The following is a 25,000-nucleotide window of genomic DNA, read 5'->3' as shown; positions in this document are numbered from 1 at the left end:
TAATATTACATCTGTGGGATGATTATTGGTAATTTTTTCTCTAATGATAAAAATTTTATTTGTGAAGAAGTTCATGAAGTCATTACTAGTTAACGTTAAAGGGATGGTTGGCTCAGTAGAGCTCTGACTTTTTGTCAGTCTGGCTACAGTGCTGAAGAGAAACCTGGGGTTGTTCTTATTTTCTTCAATCAGTGACGAATAGTAAGATGTTCTGGCTTTGCGGAGGGCTTTCTTATAAAGCAGCAAACTATTTCTCCAGGCTAAATGATGATCCTCTAAATTTGTGACACGCCATTTCCTCTCCAGCTTACGAGTTATCTGCTTTAGGCTACGTGTTTGAGAATTATACCACGGAGTCAGGTACTTCGGATTTGAGGCTTTAGTTTTCACAGGAGCTACAGTATCCAGAGTCGTACGTAGAGAGGAGGTAAAATTATTAACAAGATAATCGACCTCTGTTGGAGTAGCGTTCAGATAGCTGCTCTGCTCTATGTTGGTACAGGGCATTGAAGATGATAACAGTGGGTGGATTATATTCTTAAACTTAGTTACAGCACTTTCAGAAAGACATCTACTTTGATAAAGTCTACTCTCCACTGCTGTGTAATCAATTATTGTAAATGTAAATGTTATCAGGAAATGATCAGACAGCAGAGGGTTTTCAGGAAACACTGTTAAATGTTCAGTTTCTATGCCATATGTTAAAACAAGATCTAGAGTGTGATTAAAGTGGTGGGTGGGTTCTTTTACATTTTGAGAGAAGCCAATTGAGTCTAATAACAGATTAAATGCGATGTTGAGGCTGTCATTTTTAGCATCTACATGGATGTTAAAATCACCCACAATAATTATTTTATCTGAGCTGAGCACTAAATCAGATAAAAAGTCTGAGAAATCAGAGAGAAACTCTGTGTAAGGCCCAGGTGGACGATAGATGATAACAAGTAAGACTGGTTTCTGAGTTTTACAGCTGGGTGGACGAGGCTAAGCATCAGGCTTTCAAATGAATTAAAAGTCTGTCTTGGTCTTTCGTTAATTAATAGACTGGTGTGAAAAATTGCTGCCACACCGCCCCCTCGGCCTGTGCTTCGGGATTTCTGGTAGTTAGAATGACTCGGGGGTGTTGATTCATTTAAACTAACATACTCATCCTGCTGCAACCAGGTTTCTGTAAGGCAGAGTAAATCGATTTGTTGATCAATTATTAAGTCATGTACTAACAGAGACTTGGAGGAGAGAGACCTAATATTTAATAATCCACATTTCACTGTTTTACTCTTTGGTTCAGATGTGGATACTGTATTGTTCTTTCTTTGTGATTTTTTATGTTTAAGTTGTTTATTGCTGGTTTTTAGTTTGTTTTTTGTCTTTTGGGAGCTGACACAGTCTCAATGGAGATGGGTTTTTGGGGGGTAGCAGGAGGAGAGAAGCTGCAGAGAGGCGTGTAAGACTGCAACTCTGCTTCCTGGTCCCAACTCTGGATAGTCATATTTTGGGGGTTTAATAAATTGGTCCATATTTCTAGAAATGAGAGCTGCTCCATCCAAAGTGGGATGGATGCCGTCTCTCCTAACAAGACCAGGTTTCCTCCAGAAGGTTTGCCAATTATCTATGAAGCCCACATCGTTTCTGGGACACCACTCAGACAGCCAGCAATTTAAGGAGAACATGCGGCTAAACATGTCACTCCTGGTCTGATTGGGGAGGGGACCAGAGAAAACTACAGAGTCCGACATTGTTTTGGCAAAGTTACACACCGATTCAATATTGATTTTAGTGACCTCCGATTGGCGTAACCGGGTGTCATTACTGCCGACGTGAATTATGATCTTACTGTATTTACGTTTACCCTTAGCCAGCAGTTTTAAATTTCCTTCAATGTCGCCTGCTCTGGCCCCTGGAAGACAATTGACTATGGTTGCCGGTGTCTCTAGCTTCACATGTCTGAGAACAGAATCACCAATTACCAGAGTTTGACCCCCGGCGGGTGTGTCGCCGAGTGGGGAAAAACGGTTAGACACATGAACAGGTTGGTGGTGTACCTGGGGCTTCAGTTTAAGACTATGCTTCCTCCTCACCGTCACCCAGCCGCCCTCTTTCCCCAGCTGCTTGGGGTCTGCCGGGGAACAGCTAGCGGGGCCTACGCTATCTTCGGCTGCACCAGCTACAGGGGCCTGGCTAGCTACGGGTGAATGAAGGGTGCGAAGCCGAGTCTCCAATTCAGTAATCCTGGCCTCCAGAGCTGCAAATATGCTACATTTGTTACAGGTATCATTACTGCTAAAGGAGGCCGAGGAGTAACTAAACATCTGACACAATGAGCAGGAAAGTGCAGGAGGGACAGGTGAAGTAGCCATGGTGCTAACGAGTCGGCTACGAGCTAAGCTAAGCTAGCGAAACAGTAAAGAGACAGTGAGTGAATACTTTGGCTACAAATTAGGTAGTGAGTACACAGAAAGGGTGATTCAGATGAAGCACGTTAAGATTATACTATGAAGAAGGGATGTATCAAAAGATTTAAATTAAATTGCTAAGCAGAAAAGCTACTCAGAAACACCACTGTGTTTGAGCAGGAACAGGAAGTGATACTCTACCACAAAGCGAGCGAACACCAAGTGACAGCGCCACCTACCTGTGTGTGTGTGTGTGTGTGTATGTACCTGTGTGTGTGTGTGTGTGTGTGTGTGTGTGTGTGTGTACGCGTGTACCTGTCTGTGTGTGTGTGTACCTGTGTCTGTACCTGTGTGTGTGTGTGTCTGTACCTGTGTGTGTGTGTGTGTGTGTGTGTGTGTGTGTGTATGTACCTGTGTGTTTGTGTGTGTGTGTGTGTATGTACCTGTGTGTGTGTGTGTGTGTATGAACCTGTGTGTGTGTGTGTGTGTGTATGTACCTGTGTGTGAGTGTGTGTGTGTGTGTGTGTGTGTGTACGCGTGTACCTCTGTGTGTGTGTGTACGCGTGTACCTGTCTATGTGTGTGTGTGTGTGTACGCGTGTACCTGTCTTTGTGTACGCGTGTACCTGTCTGTGTGTGTGTGTGTGTGCGCGTGTACCTGTCTGTGTGTGTGTGTGTGTGTGTGTGTGTGTGTGCATGTACCTGTGTTTGTGTGTGTGTGTACCTGTGTGTGTGTGTGTGTGTACCTGTGTGTGTGCGCGTGTGCGTGCGTGTACCTGTGTCTGTGTGTGTGTGTGTGTACCTGTGTCTGTGTGTGTGTGTGTGTACCTGTGTCTGTGTGTGTACCTGTGTCTGTGTCTGTGTGTGCGTGTACCTGTGTCTGTGTGTGCGTTTACCTGTGTCTGTGTGTGCGTTTACCTGTGTCTGTGTGCATGTGTGTGCGTGTACCTGCGTGTACCTGTGTGTACCTGTGTGTGTGTGCATGTGTGTGCGTGTACCTGCGTGTACCTGTGTGTACCTGTGTGTGTGTGCATGTGTGTGCGTGTACCTGTGTGTGTGTGTGCGTGTACCTGTGTCTGTGTGCGTGTACCTGTGTCTGTGTCTGTGTGTGTGTACCTGTGTCTGTGTGCGTGTACCTGTGTCTGTGTCTGTGTGTGCGTTTACCTGTGTCTGTGTGCATGTGTGTGCGTGTACCTGCGTGTACCTGTGTGTACCTGTGTGTGTGTGCATGTGTGTGCGTGTACCTGTGTGTGTGTGTGCGTGTACCTGTGTCTGTGTGCGTGTACCTGTGTCTGTGTCTGTGTGTGTGTACCTGTGTCTGTGTGCGTGTACCTGTGTCTGTGTCTGTGTGTGCGTTTACCTGTGTCTGTGTGCATGTGTGTGCGTGTACCTGCGTGTACCTGTGTGTACCTGTGTGTGTGTGCATGTGTGTGCGTGTACCTGTGTGTGTGTGTGCGTGTACCTGTGTCTGTGTGCGTGTACCTGTGTCTGTGTCTGTGTGCGTGTACCTGTGTCTGTGTGTGTACCTGTGTCTGTGTCTCTGTGTGTACCTGTGTCTGTGTGTACCTGTGTCTGTGTCTGTGTCTGTACCTGTGTCTGTGTGTGTGTACCTGTGTCTGTGTGTGCATGTACCTGTGTCTGTGTGTGTACCTGTGTCTGTGTCTCTGTGTGTACCTGTGTCTGTGTCTGTGTGTACCTGTGTCTGTGTGTGTACTCGTGTCTGTGTCTGTGTGTGTGTACCTGTGTCTGTGTGCGTGTACCTGTGTCTGTGTGTGTGTACCTGTGTCTGTGTGTGTGTGTGTGTGTGTGTGTACGTGTACCTGTGTGTGTGTGTGTACCTGTGTGTGTGTGTGTGTGCGTGTACCTGTGTGTGTGTGTGTGTGTGCGTGCGTGTACTTGTGTGTGTGTGTGTGTGTGCGTGCGTGTACCTGTGTGTGTGTGTGTGTGTGTGTGTGTGCGTGCGTGTACCTGTGTGTGTGTGTGTGTGTGTGCGTGTACCTGTGTGTGTGTGTGTGTGTGTGTGCGTGCGTGTACCTGTGTGTGTGTGTGTGTGTGTGTGTGTGTGTGTGTGCGTGCGTGTACCTGTGTGTGTGTGTGTGTGTGTGCGTGTACCTGTGTGTGTGTGTGTGTGTGCGTGCGTGTACCTGTGTGTGTGTGTGTGTGTGTGTGTGCGTGCGTGTACCTGTGTGTGTGTGTGTGTGTGTGTGTGTGTGTGTGTGTGCGTGTACCTGTGTGTGTCTACCCTCTGTGTATATATACATATACTCACCGTGTACATGTATACTAGTCAGTACAGATAGTACAGTCCATATTTACATTCCCAGATTTGATACTGTAACTTCTTTAGTCTGGACATTAAAACATTTTCTCTTACACTGCTGTGAGTATTTTTATTCTATATTTTTTCGTCATTTTCGTAGCTCTTTGTCCACTTTCTGACATTTCCCATGTGTGGGACCAATAAAGGTTTTTCTTATCGTCCTAACAGAATAACCGGCCCCGGCTGGCTCTGTGCACTCTGACTGACTTCAGAGATCATTTCACACATTTGGATCTTTGATTTCAGTCCAGGTGAATCTCTCCTCTGAGAGACGTTGCTAATGCAGGAAACCGTCCTCTCACAGACGAAGAGCTGGGCGGTTTCCAGGTTTGGTCTTTGTATACTTTCCTGGATTTAAAAGGAACAAATGACTGGCTGTGATCAGGGACGGCACAGACGTCTGGACAGACGACCGAGTGTGAGCCACCTGCTTTTGAAGCTTTTTAAAAGGCCCAGTTTTTACCAAACAGGTATGAACCCACTTGTGTCATGTCTCAGGAGACTGAAGGCTTTGACTTTACAGACTCTTTAGAAGGACCCTGAATGCTGCATCAGACACAGATAGCGTCCTTTTAACTACCACCTCTTCCTGTGAAGATGACGTAGTTCATCCTCACCCTGGGGTCGTTGATGCCAGTGATGCGCTCCTCAGGCCGGTCCAGCACCAGGAAGGCTGCCAGGTTGGCAGTATATGAAGCTACGATGATCATGGCGAACCCTGCCCACACCATACCGAGAATCCTGGCCGAGAAACTCCTGGGAGCTCCTGCACACAGAGCAGACAGGAAACGGCGCCGTCAGCAGGTAGCAGCGTGTCGCCACCGGATTTACCTTCAGCGTCCTCTTACCTTCTCCTATCCCAGAGTTCAGCAGCACTCCCCATGAGAACCACATGGCCGAGGACAGGGTGAGGGCGTCTTCCTCTTCTTCTTCGCTGTTCACTTTGAACCTTCCGAACGGGCTGCACACACACAGCTGTGTTAGACTTCAAGACTACATCACAGGTAAAAGTCCTATCCTGATTTTGACCTTTGACCCTGGTAAGTGTCTCCCTGGGCACAGACTGGGATAAAACACCCTCGCTGTCATCTTCTGTACGGCTGCTCTCAAGCCCCGCCCACTGTCTTAATGTAGCCCCGCCTACACCCGTCCCATGTATGTACGTTTCACGTGTGGTAACAGACCAAATGAAGCGCTCAGAAGGAATGGCTGTTTTTGTTTAAAGCCGATATGCCATTTTTACCGGCACCGTCTCACTCCTGTGACCAGGGGCTCGAACGCGTGACCGAACACGTGGATGAGTTAATAACGAGTTTTGTGGAGTTTGGGATTTCTGCTGCTGTTTTAAACATGAGTCTACAGCTCGTGTCTGACAACCTGAGTGACTCCTTGGAGGGCAGGGGCGTGGTCTGAGGCGTGCTGTTGGTTTACCTGAACCGGTCTAGTAGGTAAAGCATCACTGCCACCACGTGGACCGACAGACCAACTAACAGCCACAGTGTGCTCTGGAACGGCTGCATGAACGAGTCCAGAGTGCTGCGAGGGATTTCCTGTGAACACACGCACACACACACACACACACACACACACACACACACACACACACGTCATTAATTTTATTTCCAACATTATCTGAGACAGTTTGGAGCAGGAATCTTTAATCAGCTGTTTTAACTCTTTTAGCTCCGCCTCCTTAAAGCCAGCTCCTTCCTGATTGGCCACCATTACCTTTAATGTTCATGTGTCTTAATCTGTTCCAGACTCTTTGAGCTGTTCTCTTACTGATGAAGATTATTTTTAATGAATGAACTAATTAAAGGTTTGTCTGGCTTGGCTCGCAGCGTGACAATGAGAAACCTGGGTAGCTCGCACGCTGATGGGCGGGGCCCACAGCTCTGCTCTCACAGAGGGCAAACGTCCATGCAGCACCTCCTTGCTTCAGCCAATCGTCACTCGCTTCCCTTCAGCTTCTCTCACAGTAACAATCAGCGCTGAGCTTTCAGCCACATGCCCAACAAGTCAGGAGACGGGCACGAGTACGACTCCTCCTGCTGCTGCCTTTGAGCATGGCTGCCTGACCCAGAATGAGAGTGGAGCTGTAAACAGGAAATCTGAACCTGGATCAGCTGCAGGAGCTATGGCGGAAACTATTGACCTGCTTCTTGTTTCTGTGAACTGGGTCAGTCTGACTGCAAATATCCCCGAGCAGCCGCACCCTCTGCAGTTTAACACCGAGAACACAAACCTGAGCGCTCAGGTGTTATTGTCTGAATATTCCTCAGATGTGCTTTGGTCTGAATTAGTCTGATATTTTTTTAAATTTTTAGATCTTGAGAGCATTTTGAGATGACTGCCGTCTCCATCCTGTGTCAGTGGGCAGGGTGTTGCTAAACACCAAGTCGCTCCCACTCTCTGGACCTCCACTTTCCCAGGGGGCGCTGTGTTATTAAAAACTCGGTGTAACTACAGCGCACAACCTCACGGTGGCACAGAAACCAAATATCTGACTGACCTCAGGCCAAGGACAGGCCATTTGAGACGTTCTCACGGCGGAAGTTTCAGTTTTTTGGTATCTTCTTCCTGTCATGTGATGCCGTTTGTCTCCGCCCATCCGAAAGCCTCAACACAAACTTTACTGAGAACAGTTTATCCCTCGTCCTTCACCTGGCCCCAGGTGTCTGCAGGCTGAGCAGCTGATGACCCCCCCCACTAGCAGGGGGCTCCCAAGAGCATGTGAAAGTGACATGCTCTGTTATCTCCATGTCGGTGTCGTTTACATCACAACTGGCCAATCACATTGTCTGATCATTCACTTAGCATTAGCCAAGAAGTTAGCTAACACTATTTAAAAGCATCACCAGCAAAGTGAAACGTGGCTAACAGCAAACCTAACGCAATAATAGCTTTGCCTGAATTAATCAAGAAAACACTTCAGACAATTTCTTCTAGAAGACAAAAGCATTTTTGTCTTTTTCACTATCTCTCCCAGGCTATGACATCACAGTCATGTGATTGGTCAGTTGAGGCCGGGTGAGGGATGGCGTAGGGACAGCACCACAAGCTCGTGTGCACGAACACCGGAACTGTTTAACTAACACGGACTGCACGACATCGCCGTTTCCCTGTGATGAAACGTAACCTCGGTTCTCTGCTGTCTCACACTGCTCGGGCTGAGCCTCACTGCTTTGTTGTGCCTGATGACAGCGTCACATCATGAACCTTCGTCATGGTTTGCACTTCCTCGCTCGCTCACCTTCTTGACGAGGATGGTGAGCCCCTGGTATTTGAAGGGTTTGGAGAACTCGATGTACTGAGCGCGCTCGTTGTTGATGGTGAGTGGGGCGACGATCATGTCGGCGAGGCCTCCCAGCAGCTCCCCCATCATCCCGTTCCACTCCTTCTTGTTGCTGTTGTTCACCTGCGGGACGGAGGGACGTCGGAGCTCTGTTAATGAAGGTTTGAGTTCTACATTGCAACATTCATGACCTCACTGCAGCAGGTTAAAGCGTTAAATATCTGCAAACCCACATCAGCTGCAACAAACACTGTCAGGCGTGCTCAGCAGCTCCAGCCTGATCACGTTATTGATTACTGATCAGCTGATCCACTGGGAGGAGTACAGCAAATCCCTGATTGGCAGGTTTGTAGTTTCTCACTTTAAATAATAAAGGAGCATCAGATTTGTCTGCAGCGGCTGCATTTTTAAAGGCTGAGCTCAGATTTGAATAAAACATGAAGGAGAACAAGTGATTTCATGTGATCGACTAAACAGGAAACATCATCCTTCAGGAGCTGGGTATACTTGGAACATAAAGCAGATTTCAGGCGTGAATAAATCTGTGAAGAGACGAGAGAGGAGGAAGAGGAGGAGGAAGGTGGGGGGGGGGGATCCAGAGCACAGAGGAGGCGATGAAGGAGAGCGAGCAGCAGAGAGAGAGAGAGAGATGAATAAATGTCTCTCGGCTCCAGCAAGGTCGGAGTCAGGGACGGAGCAGTGGTCGCCATGGCAACAAGCCTGGGTTGACGAGCTGCCGATGGGGATGAATCGGTAAGCAGGTCAGACACAGCGAGATGGCAATGACATCATCAGGCCGCAGATAACCACACGTGAAGCAGAGACTGTCCGTTTACTTTTGAGAATGAACTGTAATCACATTACTCCAGCTCACTGATGACACAGCCAATCAGAGCCAAGAACAACATCCACACACAGGAATTTTCCTCAACGCGCCACCACTACTCCACAGACTGTATATGAAAGATGGACAAGGCCTCTGCTGTCGCCATGTTGTTTTTTAGTTTCCAGAAGTGACCATATTTGGATGAGAGGGTGGAGCTTACGCTGTCAGCTGACCATCACCTACAACTGCTAAATCACAGCCTGCTGGGACAGCTCACCTCACAGCAGCCATGTTATTGTTACCACGTAAACAGAACAGCTGTTTGTAACTAAGCTGTTTTGGTGCGTGACGTCGCTCCTGCGAACATCAGCCTGCAGCTGGATGGAAATGTGTTTTAATGTGTTTCAGTATCTAATGTAACCGCCCTAATGCAAACATGCTGGCACAGATCACACGTCCTTCATCACCTTCATCATCGTCAGTCTGCTCACCTGAGCTCCACGCCTCAGATCCACCCGAGGGACCGAGCACAGTCAGCTGCAAAGAGACCGACAGTCATCCCTTACAGGATAACTCTGATTACAGCAGAGAGCTGAACTTTCCCCTGGAAGTTATTCAGGCTGATGTGACACACACAAATATTCAAACAGGTGTACAGGTACACTCACAGACTGTACGTAAAAGATGGATGTAGCTTTTTTGTTTAAAATGTTATTTTTAATGTGTTTTTATATCCTGGAGGTGGCCAGCCAGCAGGGGGCGCCTCTTCTGGTTATAAATACAAGTCTGTGAGACAAGGAGCTTCCTGCTCAGCTGATCTGAGCTCAGTGAGCCGAAGTCGCTGCTTTCAGGTCTGAATGTGAAGTTCAATTTGGAGATGATGTCATTAGAGTGAGGAAGGAGGAGGGAGCATTGAGGGCGGGGCTACACACTGAGCCTATGAATGTGCAGTGTCCTCAGTCTCTCTGTCAGACCCCCGTCATCGTCACATCGAGCTCCAAAAAGACGGAAACGCTAAACAATTAAGTTGTCCATCTTTGATATACAGTCTTTCATTTAAAGCAGAAGGACAACACGTCCAAACAGGAGGACGTTCGTCGTGTCCAAAACCAGAACAGCAGTCGGACCTGCTGCAGTGACAGCGAACAGAGTCCCGTGACACTTACTCGCTCCTGCGTGCCAAACTTCCCATCAGCCACCAGGTGAACCTCATAGGTGAAGTTCATACTCATGGCCAGCTTGATGAGCAGATCGATGCAGAAACCATAGCAACACTGAGGGACGATGGGCTGACCTGGACACATAAACACAGCCTCATTTCAATCATTCAACTTTATATATATATGGCACACACACACACAGAAAACAGGTGAAATCGGGTCTGGGAGGATGGCGTGTTAGCGTACCTGGTATGGTCCCGTTGGGCCCAGTACAGATCACCTTCTTGATCAGGACTCCGTTGACGGTATACTCCTCTTTACACGTCCCGTCGCTCTTCGTTGGCTTCACGTAAACAAATGGCTCCTGATGAATCGTCACGATCTGAGTGGACAAACAGCGAACACTCAGAGACGTGGACTGATCCAAACGACCTGGGAGACGCTCGTCATCGTCATCGTGGCATAAATGTTATAATAGCCCACCCATCCAAGCCGTAGTTCATTATTTGTACAAACCTCAGTTGTGATGGCTTAAAGGTCCACAAAGCTCATTCAGTTTTACATATTTGAATGTAGACATTTGACATGTCTTAGTCACGTTACAAAAACATATCCTCACTGTTAGAAAACACATCTATAAAAGGTTTAACTGTACCCTGCAACTTGTGATTCCTCTGATACTATTCTGTGTTTAATTCTAATGTTTCCCGAAAACTTGCCATAGTTTCTTTTGAAATTTTTGGTTAAACCCAGAAATTATTTGTAATTGGTTTCCATAACAGGAGTGATTTATTTTTAATTTTTACCAACAATATTTGTTTTCTAAATCTTTTATTTGGAAACCAAACATTTCTTCTGATGGAACAGGAAGACCCTCATTTTCTAAGAGCTTCCAAGAAATAAATGCTGAGTTTGACGGCGTAGCTGTGATCATATTCCATAACAGTGGTACAGTTTAAAATCTGACTGACAGGTTGTTTGAAGTTTTATTGGCATAGGAAAAGGCTTTTTTCATGCTCTGGTTTGGCTTAACATCTGACCTGATTCATGAAGAACACAACAACAAACCCCAACTCATCATTATCTGCAGAGCTCATGTCTTCAAAAACATCCAACATAAAAAGTTGCAAAAAGGAGCGCCATCACTTTTCTGAGACGATGAACCAAACAGATGCGTCGAGCTGCGGTTTTACCTTCAGTCTGGTTGACATCTGGTATCCGACTGGCTTCTCTGTCTCTCCTCCAGGCCAAATGATTTTCCTCTGAGGGTTCATCACAACCTGAAGGGCACACAGAAACACACGGTGAGGACTCAGGTTGTGATGTTGTTGCATGCAGGTCTGACTGTGACAGGCTGACTAAACGACAGCATCAATACTGCATCTGTGCATTCATATTTAAAGAGGCAGGAGGCCTGGATGCTCGCTCGCTACACCGTGTTTCTCTCAGCAGCTCGGCTCTGACAGGCGTCGTACCTGTCACCGAACTAAACATTCATCTCATTTAATCAATAGTGAATTACTAAGATTTGAACGTTTTAGTATACTGTCACACGCTTATTCCTCCTCCTTGGATCTTTATTTGGAAACACAGTTTACTTGTGTGATATTTTGAGTATTTTTGCCCTTACACAACTTCTGTTGGCCAATACTGATGTCTGTTTGTTTGTTTTTTTAAGTCTATGGATGTAAGAACTCTGACAGTAGACAGACGTCTGTAAGGGTGGTGTATGGGGACAGACAGACGTCTGTGAGGGTGGTGTATAAGGCCAGACAGACGTCTGTGAGGGTGGTGTATGGGGACAGACAGACGTCTGTGAGGGTGGTGTATAAGGACAGACAGACGTCTGTGAGGGTGGTGTATGGGGACAGACAGACGTCTGTGAGGGTGGTGTATAAGGACAGACAGACGTCTGTGAGGGTGGTGTATGGGGACAGACAGACGTCTGTGAGGGTGGTGTATGGGGACAGACAGACGTCTGTGAGGGTGGTGTATGGGGACAGACAGACGTATGTGAGGGTGGTGTATGGGGACAGACAGACGTCTGTGAGAGTGGTGTATAAGGACAGACAGACGTCTGTGAGGGTGGTGTATGGGGACAGACAGACGTATGTGAGGGTGGTGTATGGGGACAGACAGACGTCTGTGAGGGTGGTGTATGGGGACAGACAGACGTCTGTGAGGGTGGTGTATGGGGACAGAGGCTGATGGATGAGCTCGGCAGGAGGAGTCTCTGTGGACTATGATGTTTGCAGATGACACTGTGATCTGCAGTGAGAGGCTGGATAGGTGGAGGTGTGAGGCAGAAGGAGACAGGTGGACAGGTGGACATGTAGGAGCAGAGGTAGTGGTCAACCATTCACAGACAGGTAAAGAAGTGGAGGCAGGGTGGAGTGGGTGGAGACGAGTGTCAGGGGTGATTGTGACAGGAGAGCAGCAGGAGCGAAGGGGAAGATTGACTCGATGGTCATGAGAGCTGCTGTGACGTATGTTTGACAGTGACACTCACGGTGTATACACAGATGTAGGAGATGTGTTAGCAGCTGTAAAAACAGATGTAGCAGCTGGTGTAGCAGGTGTAGCAGGTGTGCTCTACCTGTGTTCCGTTAAAGACTCCAACCTGGACGAGGCGACCTGGTTTCTGCTGGTAGTTCAGGATGCTGTAGGTGGCGAAGCGCCGGTCGCCGTCGTCGTTAAACTCAATACGTCCTGTCAGGCCGTCAGGGTACTTTGATGACATCAGCACCCTGTGGAGCCAATCAGTGCACAGAAGAATCAGAGCTCCTTTATTTTCATGTTTGGTGGTGACATCATCATGTTGATGCGTAAACAAATCAGGTAAGTTGAGGCGACACCAGGTCACATGACGCTGCTCCAACATAAACAATCCTGATTCAGAGCGACTGATTGGGTCACACAGAGAGGAGGAGACACTTATTATCCCAGTTATGTCAGACTTGAAGATGAATCCAGAGCAGATCAGTGCCTCCCTCTTATTCTCACTTTCGTGTTCAGCAGTCCGCTCTGAGATCATCCAACCTAAACGGGCTAAAGTGGGACACGCACAGTGGTCATGCAGCGTTTGCATCAAACGCAGTGGAGGAACGGCAGCGAGAGACCCACGAGAAAAACAAGCACATCTCCTAAGTGTAGTGCAGCATCCCTCCTAATGACCAACCACAGAATCTTTGACCTTTGACCTGCAGCCGTGGGTGGTACTAACCGTTTAAAGAGTGGCCCGGTCCTCCAGATGTTGGTGTTTCCCACGCAGCCCCGTGGAGGTTCAGTGATGTTCTCCTTCTCAAACAGCTCCTGCAGAGACTGCGCCACCACGGCCACGGCGTCCGCGATGTGGGCCGACTCGTTCTTACCGTTAATCAGCTGGAGGCCCAGCAGGCCTGTGCCCACACACACGCACACACAGCAGGAAGTTAAACAGGCTGCAGACTCAAAGCTGCCCTCATTCACACACACATGTTAATTAAACACTCGCACACACTTTCATTCAGCTGATGTAATTACACAGTGCATCAGTGTAATTCAAACACACACACTCGGGGCTTCAGGCGTCAGGTCAGTGTTCATCACAACCGAACTGCATGCTGGGAGTTCACTCTCACAATCACAGCGTTTGTCTCAGCAGAAAAGCCTCACTGAGACGTCACAAAGAGTGTGTGGTGTTTTCCTTCAGTACAAACTTGTCATGCTGCGAAAAGTGTCTGCATCTGTCTCCAAGCTGGGCCAAAACAGGTGGCTAACAGTGCTAGCATCCCCCAAAATCTACTGGTAATAGCTAACCAACAGAGTTAGCATCTCACAAATGAACTTTAGCTAACCATCGAGCTTGTTACAATTTTTTTTTTTTTTTATAAATGCCTTACTAAAAACCTTTGGCTAAAATGGAATTTCTAACTAATATTGTTGGGAACTTACATTACGCTAACATTAACAAACTGTTATTTTTTTGAAATGCTATGCTAACAATTAGCTGAAATTTCAAAACATTTGGCAAGCAAGCTAATGCTTCTTCCTGAAAGGACCTAGCCTGCTTATTGTTATTTTCTGACATCATAATTTCAGGTTTTCATGTGAAACAAGTTTCAAATAATGAGCCAAATGTGTGAGAACATAATCTGAGTTATTCCTCAGACTACTCTGCTTCAGGTCTGTATATATTCTCACTTATTATAAACATGTCCTCTAAGTATGATGCATACTTGTGGGACCTTGGTAAACTTCCTGAAGCTGGCCAATCAAAAAAAATTTTTTAGTACACGAGCCTTAAAGAGACAACTTGTTGCAGACAGATGATGACCTGAGGGCCAGCGACTGCTCTAGTGGAACATAAAAGCAGAGCTGGAGCTGAGCCGATGAAGCTGTTTCTAACGATAACGAGCACTGACGGCAGCAGCACGATTAGGAAGCCCGACACGTCCGCCTCACTTCCATAAACAAAGCTGAAGGGGAAGCGTGCCTGTGCCGCCGTTGCCTGCAGACCGATGCAGCTGCACAAACATTTTCCTCATAGTGCAACAGGAGCCCGTGAAGAAAAACACCAACAAAATCCAGAATGTCGCAGTGCTGCTCCGCACGTTTCTTTTCAGGGGATCGTTTCAGGAGGGTGGACACAATAATGCAAACACCTGTACCATCTGATATAAAGCAGGCCTGCAGATGCTCTCGCTGTTATTACGGGTGTTGGCAGTGCGCTGAGATTTGAGTTACAGCTGTTCACATATTCTGCCCATCCTGTGTGTAGGCCCCGCCCACAGTAGAGTTTAGGATGAAGGTTAGAATCTACCTCGCTGTTACATCCAGCTGATTTGTGTTTTATCTAGCCCAGGCTCGCTGCAGCGGCCAAGTTTGATCCATGACTGAGCCTGTACGCTAACATGGACACGGGTGCTGTTTGGGGCTAAAATCACTAACACTGTGTTTTACAGCTCGGGCATTTCCACTCATGCTTCTGTCACACAAATACGATATTGTTTCAGGAAAATCTCCTCCTCAGGTAATAACGTGAAAGGAAAATATTGCAGTTCTGAGATTTTTTACTAAGAGGAAGTCGGGCTGCTCCAACATTTAGTTTTCTCATTGAGGCTAAAAAGCTTCGGGCTGTTTGTTTCAGAGATACGACCTCCGACTGTTTCTGGTAGAAAGCAGAAACGATCTAGCGTCTCTGCTGAGCTGAAACGGTCCACCCAGAAAAGAAACCTCCAGCCTCGTGCAGCAGAGACAAACCCACTGTGGATCGTTTCAGAGTGCGGTCTCGCTGCACTTTTAAGGCAAGGATGGATCGTTTTTCTAACACATCGGCGACTCTGAGGACGCGATGTGCAGAAAAGCCACGCATCGTTTTTAAGAGTGCAGGGGCCGGCCGATGAGGATGTCTGTAGAAACAAAAAGCCATGGCAACAGAGCGGGGAGCTGATTACCCAGCAGCCAGAGGGGAACACCACGACCAGGACCAGGACGCCACGTTAACTACCACATCATGTCAGGGACAAAACTCCAACATGTGCACTTATTTAATGTTCATTAGGTAAACTCAGAGCAATATTAGAACACGAGCACCTGCCTGCTGGCCTTCATCTGCTTGTTCCTTTCACTTCATCATCTAGTTCGAGCTGTCAGATTTTCATTCCCTGATTATACGGTAAGTGGTAAGAGGAAAGGAGGGGGACTGGCAGTGTTTGTGAATGACAGATGGTGTAACCCTGGGCACATCACTGTGAAAGAACAACAGAGACATTGAGCTGTTAGCCGTTAGCATGCGTCCGTACTACCTGCCCCGGGAATTCTCGCATGTTATTGCGATAACAGTGTATGTCCCCCCCTCGGCCAACGCGGATGCAGCCTGTGACTCTCTCCACTCTGTGGTCAGCAGACTGCAAACACAATCTCCGAGAGCCCTTCTCATAATATCAGGGGACTTCAATCATGCCTCACTGGACTCCACACTGCCCACCTTCACCCAGTATGTGACCTGCCCGACCAGAGACAATAAAACACTGGACTTACTGTATGCCAATGCAGAAGAGGCATACAGTTCATCACCTCTCCCTCCACTGGGCAGATCTGATCATAACCTGGTGCACCTTGTCCCTGTGTATGAGCCCTTAGTGCGCAGGGAGCCACCAGCCACCCGCACAGTGCAGAGATGGTCGGAGGAGAGCGAGGAAGCTCTTAAGGATTGTTTTGAGTCGACTGTGTGGGAGGTGATCTGTGACGACCACGGAGAGGACATCGACAGCCTTACTACATGCATTACTGACTATATTAATTTCTGTGTGGATAACACCGTACCTACCAGGACTGTACGGTGTTTCTCCAACAACAAACCCTGGATTACCCCAGAAATTAAAGCTGTCCTCAGGCAGAAGAGGAGGGCCTTCAAATCCAGAGACAAAGAGGAGTTGAAAAGGGTGCAGAGAGAGTTGAGGGGACTGATAAGGAATGGGAAGGACAGCTACAGGCAAAACAACGTTGGTGAAGTCTGGAGAGGCCTCAGAACCATCTCAGGCCACAAACATCAGAACTCTCTGCCTGGGAGGGATGTGAGGTGGGCAAATGAACTGAATCATTTCTTCAACAGATTTGATTCAGCCATGAGGCAGTCTCCAACATCGGCTGCAGACTCACCCACCCCCACTGCTGCTGTTCCACCTCTGACACCTCAGACACTTCACACCTCCTCTATTCACCCTGCTCACCCCTCCCCACCCCAACAACAGCATCCAATACACACTCAACACAAGGCTCCAGCCTGTCTCTCTCAACCACCCAGGTTAGGAGGGAACTGAGGAGGATTAAAGCCAAGAAGGCAGCGGGTCCAGATGGCATCAGCTCGAGGGTCGTCAGGTCCTGCGCAGACCAACTGTGTGGGGTGATGGAGCACCTCTTCAACCTGAGCCTGAGGCCGGGAAGAGTCCCACAGCTCTGGAAAACCTCCTGTGTTGTACCAGTGCCAAAGACTTCACGCCCCAAGGACCTCAACAGCTACAGGCCGGTGGCTCTGACATCCCACCTGATGAAGACCCTGGAGTGGCTGGTCCTGGCTCAGCTTCGGCGCCTTGTGAGCTCATCACTGGACCCACTTCAGTTTGCCTACCAGCCTGGCATTGGAGCGGATGATGCCGTCATTCACCTCCTACATCGTTCCCTCGCTCACCTGGAGACCGCTGGGAGCACTGTGAGAATCATGTTCTTTGATTTCTCCAGTGCCTTCAACACTATTCTTCCCTCAGTCCTGAAGGACAAGCTGGAGAACTCTGGAGTGGACCATCACCTCACTACCTGGATTCTGGACTACCTCATCGAGCGACCACAGTATGTGAGGACTCAGGGCTGTGTGTCGGACAGGGTCGTCTGCAGTACGGGGGCCCCACAGGGAACGGTTCTGGCTCCGTTCCTCTTCACCATCTACACTGCAGACTTCTCCCACAACTCCACCCAGTGCTTCCTGCAGAAGTTCTCTGATGACTCTGCAATAGTCGGCCTCATCACTGATGGGGACGACAAGGAGTACAGAGGACTGACTCAGGACTTTGTGGACTGGTGCCAACTGAACTACCTCCAGATCAATGCCAGTAAAACCAAGGAGCTGGTGGTAGACTTCCGCAGGCACAAGCATCCTCCACTGCAACCACTGAACATCCAAGGTATGGACATCGAGGCTGTGGACAGCTACAGGTACCTTGGTGTTCATCTGAACAGCAAACTGGACTGGACTCATAACTCAGACGCCCTCTACAGGAAAGGGCAGAGCAGGCTGTACCTGCTGCAGAGACTCAGGTCGTTTGGAGTGGAGGGCCCACTCCTGAAGACCTTCTATGACTCTGTGGTGGCCTCAGCCATCTTTTATGGTGTGGTCTGCTGGGATGGCAACATCTGTGCCGGGGACAGGAAGAGACTGAACAGGCTGATCCGCAGGGCCAGCTCTGTTCTAGGATGCCCTCTGGACCCAGTGGAGGTGGTGAGTGACAGGAGAATGGCGGCTAAGCTGTCATCCCTGATGGACAACATCTCCCACCCCATGCAGGAGACTCTGACAGCACTGAGCAGCTCCTTCAGTGGCTGCGGCACCCACGGTGTGGGACGGAGAGATTTCGCAGGTCTTTCCTCCCCACTGCTGTCAGACTCCACAACAAAGACTTCAACTGATCAAACACACACATCCACAAATGTGCAATAACACTAATGTGCAATAATCTTTTCTGGCATCGTTGTATTTTTACTCAGTTGTATATAGCATTTGTACTCTATTTTTATCTTATTGTATATTTTATTCTATTTTATTCTACTGTATATAGTATTTTATTTTATTCTATTCTGTACAGTTGTGTACTGTATTTATTCTTATTTTATTTTATTCTAATTTTTGCTTCATAACTTTTGCACTGTCCACTTCCTGCTGTGACAAAACAAATTTCCCACGTGTGGGACTAATAAAGGTTATCTTATCTTATACTGATAATATCACATAATGGATATCTAACAGCTTTATTTTATTAACTTAGCTGACTAATAATGACAAATGCTAATTTAAATAAATGAACGAAACGAGCAGCAGAGACAGGAGAACAAATCCTCTGCTTTTTCTTTCCAACATTCAGCAACTCTGATTTATTCATTTATCGGATTTTTATTAATATAATCATTGAAATCATTGAATTGAAATTCATGTCAAGTTGTTTGGTTTCTCCGATGGGTTTTAACTAAATACAAGTGACTCGACTGAAAATCACCGCCTGTGTAAAACATTAGTGCCTTAAAGCTGCGTTATATCTGACGGCCACCAGATGGCAATAGCTATAGTTGCAAAATACAATAATATAGTCGAACAGAAGTGAAAACAGCTCTCTGACTTCTGACCTCTGTGCTATGACAGTGAATAGCTTCATCTTTTCTATTGTGTGCAATAAAACCTGCAATCATCTGACTGACCTCACCTGACTCACCTGACCTCTTCCCGATGAGTTCCTGCTCTTTTATATCCATTCTGTGCGTTAAAAGGGCGTCCGCATACTTTTGAAGTACAAAGATAAACGTGTGATCTGGCTGGCTGAGTAATCAGCTGAATAAACCCCGCCCCTGGCTCCACGTTGCCGTGGGCGAGGCCTCTATTGGCCACTTGCAAAGGGCAAAGCATCAAGCAGGTAACAGGAAGCAAGGGCGGCATCTTACCAGTGTTTGACTGGACACACGTCACGGTTACCGCAGCAACATTAGCAGTTTATTACCCCCCCACACCTGAATCATAAAGCCCGCCCCTCCCACCCCTGTTTAGCAGCATGTTATTGTTACTGTGAGAATGGGCAGACGGGCGGGCGGGCGGACGACACACACTATAGAAATGAAACAAACAAAAAGATGTTAGACACATTTAAAGCCACACAGTTACAATGAGCCTGGAGAGGAGGGAGCGGTTAAGAACCTTTAAACACGCCTCCACGCCGGCTATGTTTAAACGTTCAACCGGCACTCCGAAGAAACCAGAGAGAGAAAAAACACACCAGGACACTGAGAAGCTAACAGACTGATGAAGAGTAGCTTCCTTCATCTGAGACCTACTAGAAACAGTGCCAGACAGAGAGAGAGAGAGCTGTGCTTCCATCCAACCGTTTTAACATCGGATCGAATGATGACGCTGAGAGCTCGCTGACTCCTGACCTGCCTGCACCGCTCTGTGGACCGAGACTTTTACACTAGAGGACATGACGTCAGAGTGCCTCAAAGCGCTCTAACGCTCCCCGTTCAGAGACTAACGGGACTCTTCGTCATGTTTGATGAAGCCCAGACGACTGCTGTCAAAGTTCCCCGAGCCTCTTCTGTCTCCGAACATGTCCAACCGGGTCTCAGGCAGCGCCTGTCGTTCTGGCTGCTTTCTGAGGAGATGTTTCCTGTCTCTGAACTCAAACCCAGCTGAGCTCTTTAAGCTACGTAGAACCTCTGTGTCTGGTTTCAGCTTTCAGTAGCCCAACACCTTCACAACCGCTGCCCAACGTCAGAGCAGCCATCGACGATGTGAGCGTCCCCACTGCAGGACCTCGGGACAGCCTTTATGGATGATGAAGAGGACTGGGATGCTGCTGATGTTAAGACTCTTTATGTTGATTATGGAAGCGTCAATCGATTAGACGCTTGGACCTGGAGAAGGACACGTCCCTTGGAGTGTCCTGTGGGAACAGCCCTTCAGGAGTATGGGGTGTTTGGTTTTTAGAGGTCATTTGGTCCCTGTACAACCGGTTGTACATCATACTCATTCCTGGTGGATAACCCAGGGCTGACCTTTGTCACCGCTTCAGTTCATAATTTTTATGGATAGAATTTCGAGGCGTTGTTTCTCTGTATGTATTATTTTAGGGTCTACCGCTGTATGAATAAAATTTATTTGAATTGAAAATTGAATTGCGTAACCAAGTGGCTGAAAGATTTTACTTTGGTGGTCTCAGAATCTCGTCTCTGCTTTTTACAGATGATGTGGTTCTGTTGGGTCATCAGGTGGTGCACTCACAGCCGAGTGTGAAACTGTGGGAATGAGAATCATTGCCTCCAACTCTGAGGCCATTGTCCTCAGCTGGAAAAGGGTGGAGTAAGAGGCGAGTTACTGCCCCAAGCACCTCAGGTCTTGTTCTCATGAACAAGACCTGAGGTGCTTGGGGCAGTAAAAGCAATTGTGCTGTAAAAGCAAAACTGTCGATTGTCGAATGAGCTCGAATGACAGGCCTCTCCCTTAGAGACAGGGTAAGGAGCACCATCGTTCGAGGGGGGCTCAGAGTAGAGCCAATGTTCCTCCACATCGAAAGGAGGCAGCTGAGGTGGTTCAGGTATCTAACAAGGATGCCTCCATTCACATGGGCATTACCCACGGGGAGGAGGCCCACTGGAGAGACTCCATCTCTGGGCTGGCCCAGGAACACCTCGCCCGTGACCCCAGACAAGCAGAAGAAAATGGATGGAAGGATCTACTTGTTAACTGATGATGTGATCTGATCCTGATCCTACATGATGGTGTAGTGAACTTTTATTGAGAAGTTGGACCGTGTTTAACTCTCAGAGTTCTGATTTTTCGGGAGCTGAAGCAGCATTTGGTATTTGGTTAAATATGTCCGACTGATGATGACAGGAACAAAGAAAGAGCAGTTTGATCTATTTCCTCTCTGCAGGTGACAGGTGACTGCTTTCTTGTTAATTTTCCTTCTGTTCGAGCTTTGCTGTCAGTTGGATGGAAGAAGAGCTGCAGACAGACAGAGAGGAAGAAAGGAGGAAGAGGAGGTGAGAGACGGACGTACCGTCTGGAGCTTCACTCAGAGCTTTGCCGGTCATCTCCCGTTCTCCGACCAGCCAGACGTAACCGGAGCCGGTCATGTTGAGTTGCCGGGCGGCTTTGTACACGAGTGCAGCTTCGTCCTCACTGCAAACACACAAACACACAGCAGGTAAGCACTCACCTGTGGCTGACACAAACAGACCAAAGAACCAGTCATCAATCACTGAGCAACACTCTGGAAACCAACATATCAAACACTCCTGTGGACGCGCAGTCTGACTTCTTCTGTTCGAGCTCCAAACGTCTCTTTAAAGACCCGATGGAGGTTTGGATGATTTCACTTCAGTGCAGTCAGTCTTTCTGCACCACAGCGCCAGAAACACTGCAGCTCAGTACATCGACTAACACCTCACGACGAGCTGAAGCTCGTGCCGTGGTCTTTCAGACTTTGGCCTTGTTCAGTTTTGGAATCGCTGCTGGTGTTTTGTGCAGAAGAGTCTGACTTTCCTCAGATTCCTACGATAGAGGCTGACTGTTGTTGTATCAGACTAAGGGCTGATCTTTAGACCTTGTACATCCTACTCACGTTTACATGGATTGTTTTACACAGCATTTGCAGGTGCTACTTTTACCTGTTGGGGATACACAGATTCAGTCAACACTTGCTGATGGCTCAGTCACAAAGTTCCTGCCAAGTCATGGCAAGAACAACTTAAACTGTGACCAGTGTCCTAAATCTGATACAGCCTAACTGTGGAAACCACAACATCATCCAATCAGAAACCATCATGGAAACCACCTTGAAATGTGCACAAACCTGGCAGAGAGGATGATGACTCGGGCCTCCAGATCTTTCGCCTCCAGCAGCAGGGCGGTAAGGTTGGTGTCCTGGCTGAACAGCAGCACCTTCTCAGCCTGGAGGACCACCAGTGGACACAGTGGACGGACGGTAACACCGAGGGACAGTGAGAAACGGCAGAACAAAACACCACAGAACACATCGCAGGACAGCCATCGTTAGCTCCACATCCACAACCCCTCCCCAACCACCCACAACACCCCAACCTTGACCATGCTCCCCCTCACCCACGCTACCACCGGAGGAGGAGGGGAGGAGGGACGGGAGCAAAAAATGGAGACAGCAAAAAAGTGTTCAAGATCTGCTGAACTAAAGAAAACTCAAAGTCGAAGCTGGAATACAAAGAAGGAGGGGCAAAAAGTTGTGCGTGGTGTGGTGGCACATGCAAACTGAGGCGCTTTCAAGACCCAACCAACCAACCAACCAACCAACCAACCAACCAACCAACCAATCGGGGACGTGCATGTTAGAGCACACTGATGCAACCGCAAATTAAAAAAAGAAGATTCAAGTGGAGGGGGGAGTAGGGGAGGAAGAGGAGGGGAGGCGGGGAGGAGAAGTGTTTCATTTCCAAAAGAAAAAGAAAAGAGGAGTGAGACGATCCTGGTGTGCAGTGTTCCTCGATAATCTGCAGACAGAGCCACGCGTCAGCGTGGCCACATGCAACCCTTCACAAGGAAAAACTCGGGGAGGGGGAGGAGGATGAGGATGAGGAGGGGGGAGGAAGAGGAAGGGCGTCTCTCCTGCGAGTGTAAACCCATTCCCGATGTGCAGGAATCATGAAAAATCAAAAGAAAGAAAAGAGATGGTGGAGAAAAGACGTGCCACCAGGATAAGAGTCTATCTCTGGAGCCGGGTTGGATTCTGGGCGGGCGGGGCTGACTGGTGTTTGGCTACTACTGGGCGAGCTCAGAGATTGGTTGGGCGGCGTGCATCATTTGACCATGCAAGTTTATACCTTGGGTGTTCTCCTGAAGTCAAAGTTCTGTTGGTCGAGGTTTTCATAGTTCCTGTTTTTAGTCTGATGGGTAATGTGCACAGAGAAAATATGCAGACACAGAAGAAGATTATAGACAGTCAGAAAAAATGTGTGGGGATGGGGGCAGCAAAGTATCCAATAAATGATTGATTTCTTCTGCAGGAGTCGGACGCAAACACATCGCAGTCTGCCCAGCGGTCTGTCGACCTGCGTCCAGTTCGGACTTTTCTTCTTTTTAATAATAACCTCTGTGCGCAGCGACCCCTGGTGTGTGGACGACAGCGGCACATGTTAACCACTAACATCTGGATGAGAGGTTTTTAAGCACTGCTGTGCTGAAGGTGTAAGGTTTCACAAACTGAAATGGAGTGATTCGTTTTTCTAAGCAGTCTGGTGATGTCAGGATATCAAGCGTAGGATGGCCATTATCGCCCAAAACTCCCTGAATGAGGAGGAAACCACTCACCCTGAGATAAACTATAACCTTCTGGTTTCATCTAAAGGTATGAACACGTATGAATCAGCTGTTTCACCTTTACCTCTTTAAACCCCCTGCTCCTAAAAAGCCCATTTGTTCCTGATTGGCCAGTTTCTGGAAGCCTGCTGAGGAGCAGAGTGCCTGCACTGCATGGTTTCTCTTCAGCAGCAGGTGATCAGACATACAGAGGTTTGAAAATGAGTCTAATTCTCATTTCCTGAACCCCGCTGCCGTGTACTTTTAATTAAACAATGACTTTCTCTGTTTCATCATGTTTCATGTTGGTTTTTCTGAACAAAGATCAGGATGAAATAAAGCATCTGTTCCTGAATGTTAAAGTGTCCTTCAGTCCTAGAATGACCCATAGACGCTTCCTCCCACCTGGAGCTCCGCCCACAAAATATCTCAGTGAAACATTAAGAAAGGCACATAAGGGCTGCCTTATAAAGAGGCCTTGACTGTAATCGCAGTAATGATATCATCATTAGTGCTCTTCACATGCGGTGGCTCATGCATGAAGGCTGTGATTTTGAGCTGTGATTAAAGAACAGGTGCTAATTATAACGGCTGTTGCGGAGCTGCGCCGTGACCGGCTCGCTATATTTAGTCTGAGGTGTAAAATCGTTCCTGAAGCCTGCCTGCAGGCATGAGCGCAGACGCTTTATTTTTAGAGAACAAAGAGACGCTTTGACTCAGAAGCCTGTCGAACTTCACAGCTCAGCCGTGATCAAGCACTCGTCGCTTCAGCTCCTCAGGATGAAGAGCTAAGACCTGAGCCTGAACCTCGCCACAAACCCAGCTCGGTCTCATTTTATCCACACTCATACTTCCCTCTCTGCAAACTTCCTGTGATGTTAATCCGCTGTGGCGGCGGCGCGTCCCATTAGTCCTCGACTCGATCCGCTCCAAATGTTAATCTCATTAAATTTACATCCGCGCGCAAAGGCCCCGAACAGCACAGCCTGACTCTGAGAGCGCTTCAACCAACCTGCACACACACCTAAAGACACGTCCAGGTTTATTACTGTTTTTCACCTGAGCCCAGTTCACTGAACGCAGAATCACAGCTTCAGACCCACAACTGCAAAACACAACCCAACCTCCAAAATACAAAGCAACGAAAGTTTCGATGTCACAGAGTAAAGGCGCTCCAAAGCTAAGATAGAGTATCAGATCCCACGTACGAAAAATCTTTTCCAAGACAGTGTGGAAAACCTCACCACTAGACGTCAGTAGATCTCAGCAGTCAGCTGAGTTCTGTTTCTAATCCTTCTAATCCAGTGCATAATCCTAGCTACGGTGGCTGCTATGGGACAAACATGTTGTAGTCAGCCAAAAGAGATCAGAAACACGACATTTAGACTCCTCCCCATAACAGCCGGCGTGTTTCTGCTACTGTTTGTGTAAATAAATATTTCT

General features: G+C 47.9%; 1 protein-coding gene across 4 annotated transcripts in view; it reads right to left on the bottom strand.

The window, feature by feature from the left end:
- The window catches only part of grin1b (glutamate receptor, ionotropic, N-methyl D-aspartate 1b), a 74,699-nt gene that overhangs the window by 26,292 nt on the left and 23,407 nt on the right, over window positions 1–25,000 (bottom strand). For 3 of the 4 annotated variants that reach the window (XM_025896962.1, XM_019347174.2, XM_019347175.2), the window contains exons 5-16: window positions 23,083–23,145; window positions 22,083–22,180; window positions 21,288–21,409; window positions 13,217–13,391; window positions 12,590–12,740; window positions 11,187–11,273; window positions 10,240–10,375; window positions 10,000–10,127; window positions 7,966–8,130; window positions 6,144–6,262; window positions 5,561–5,673; window positions 5,330–5,478 (exon numbers count right to left, since the gene is read on the bottom strand). In XM_025896962.1, the coding sequence (XP_025752747.1) occupies window positions 5,330–5,478; window positions 5,561–5,673; window positions 6,144–6,262; window positions 7,966–8,130; window positions 10,000–10,127; window positions 10,240–10,375; window positions 11,187–11,273; window positions 12,590–12,740; window positions 13,217–13,391; window positions 21,288–21,409; window positions 22,083–22,180; window positions 23,083–23,145 (1,506 nt within the window). The remainder of the gene's footprint in view (window positions 1–5,329; window positions 5,479–5,560; window positions 5,674–6,143; window positions 6,263–7,965; window positions 8,131–9,999; window positions 10,128–10,239; window positions 10,376–11,186; window positions 11,274–12,589; window positions 12,741–13,216; window positions 13,392–21,287; window positions 21,410–22,082; window positions 22,181–23,082; window positions 23,146–25,000) is intronic. The other variant, XM_025896963.1, reaches the window with a different exon arrangement.

This window comes from Oreochromis niloticus, linkage group LG12 (genome assembly GCF_001858045.2).
Source record: "Oreochromis niloticus isolate F11D_XX linkage group LG12, O_niloticus_UMD_NMBU, whole genome shotgun sequence".
Lineage (NCBI taxonomy): Eukaryota > Metazoa > Chordata > Actinopteri > Cichliformes > Cichlidae > Oreochromis > Oreochromis niloticus.
The sequence above is the reverse complement of the archived record's forward strand: the minus strand, read 5'-3'. Positions and strand labels throughout refer to the sequence as shown.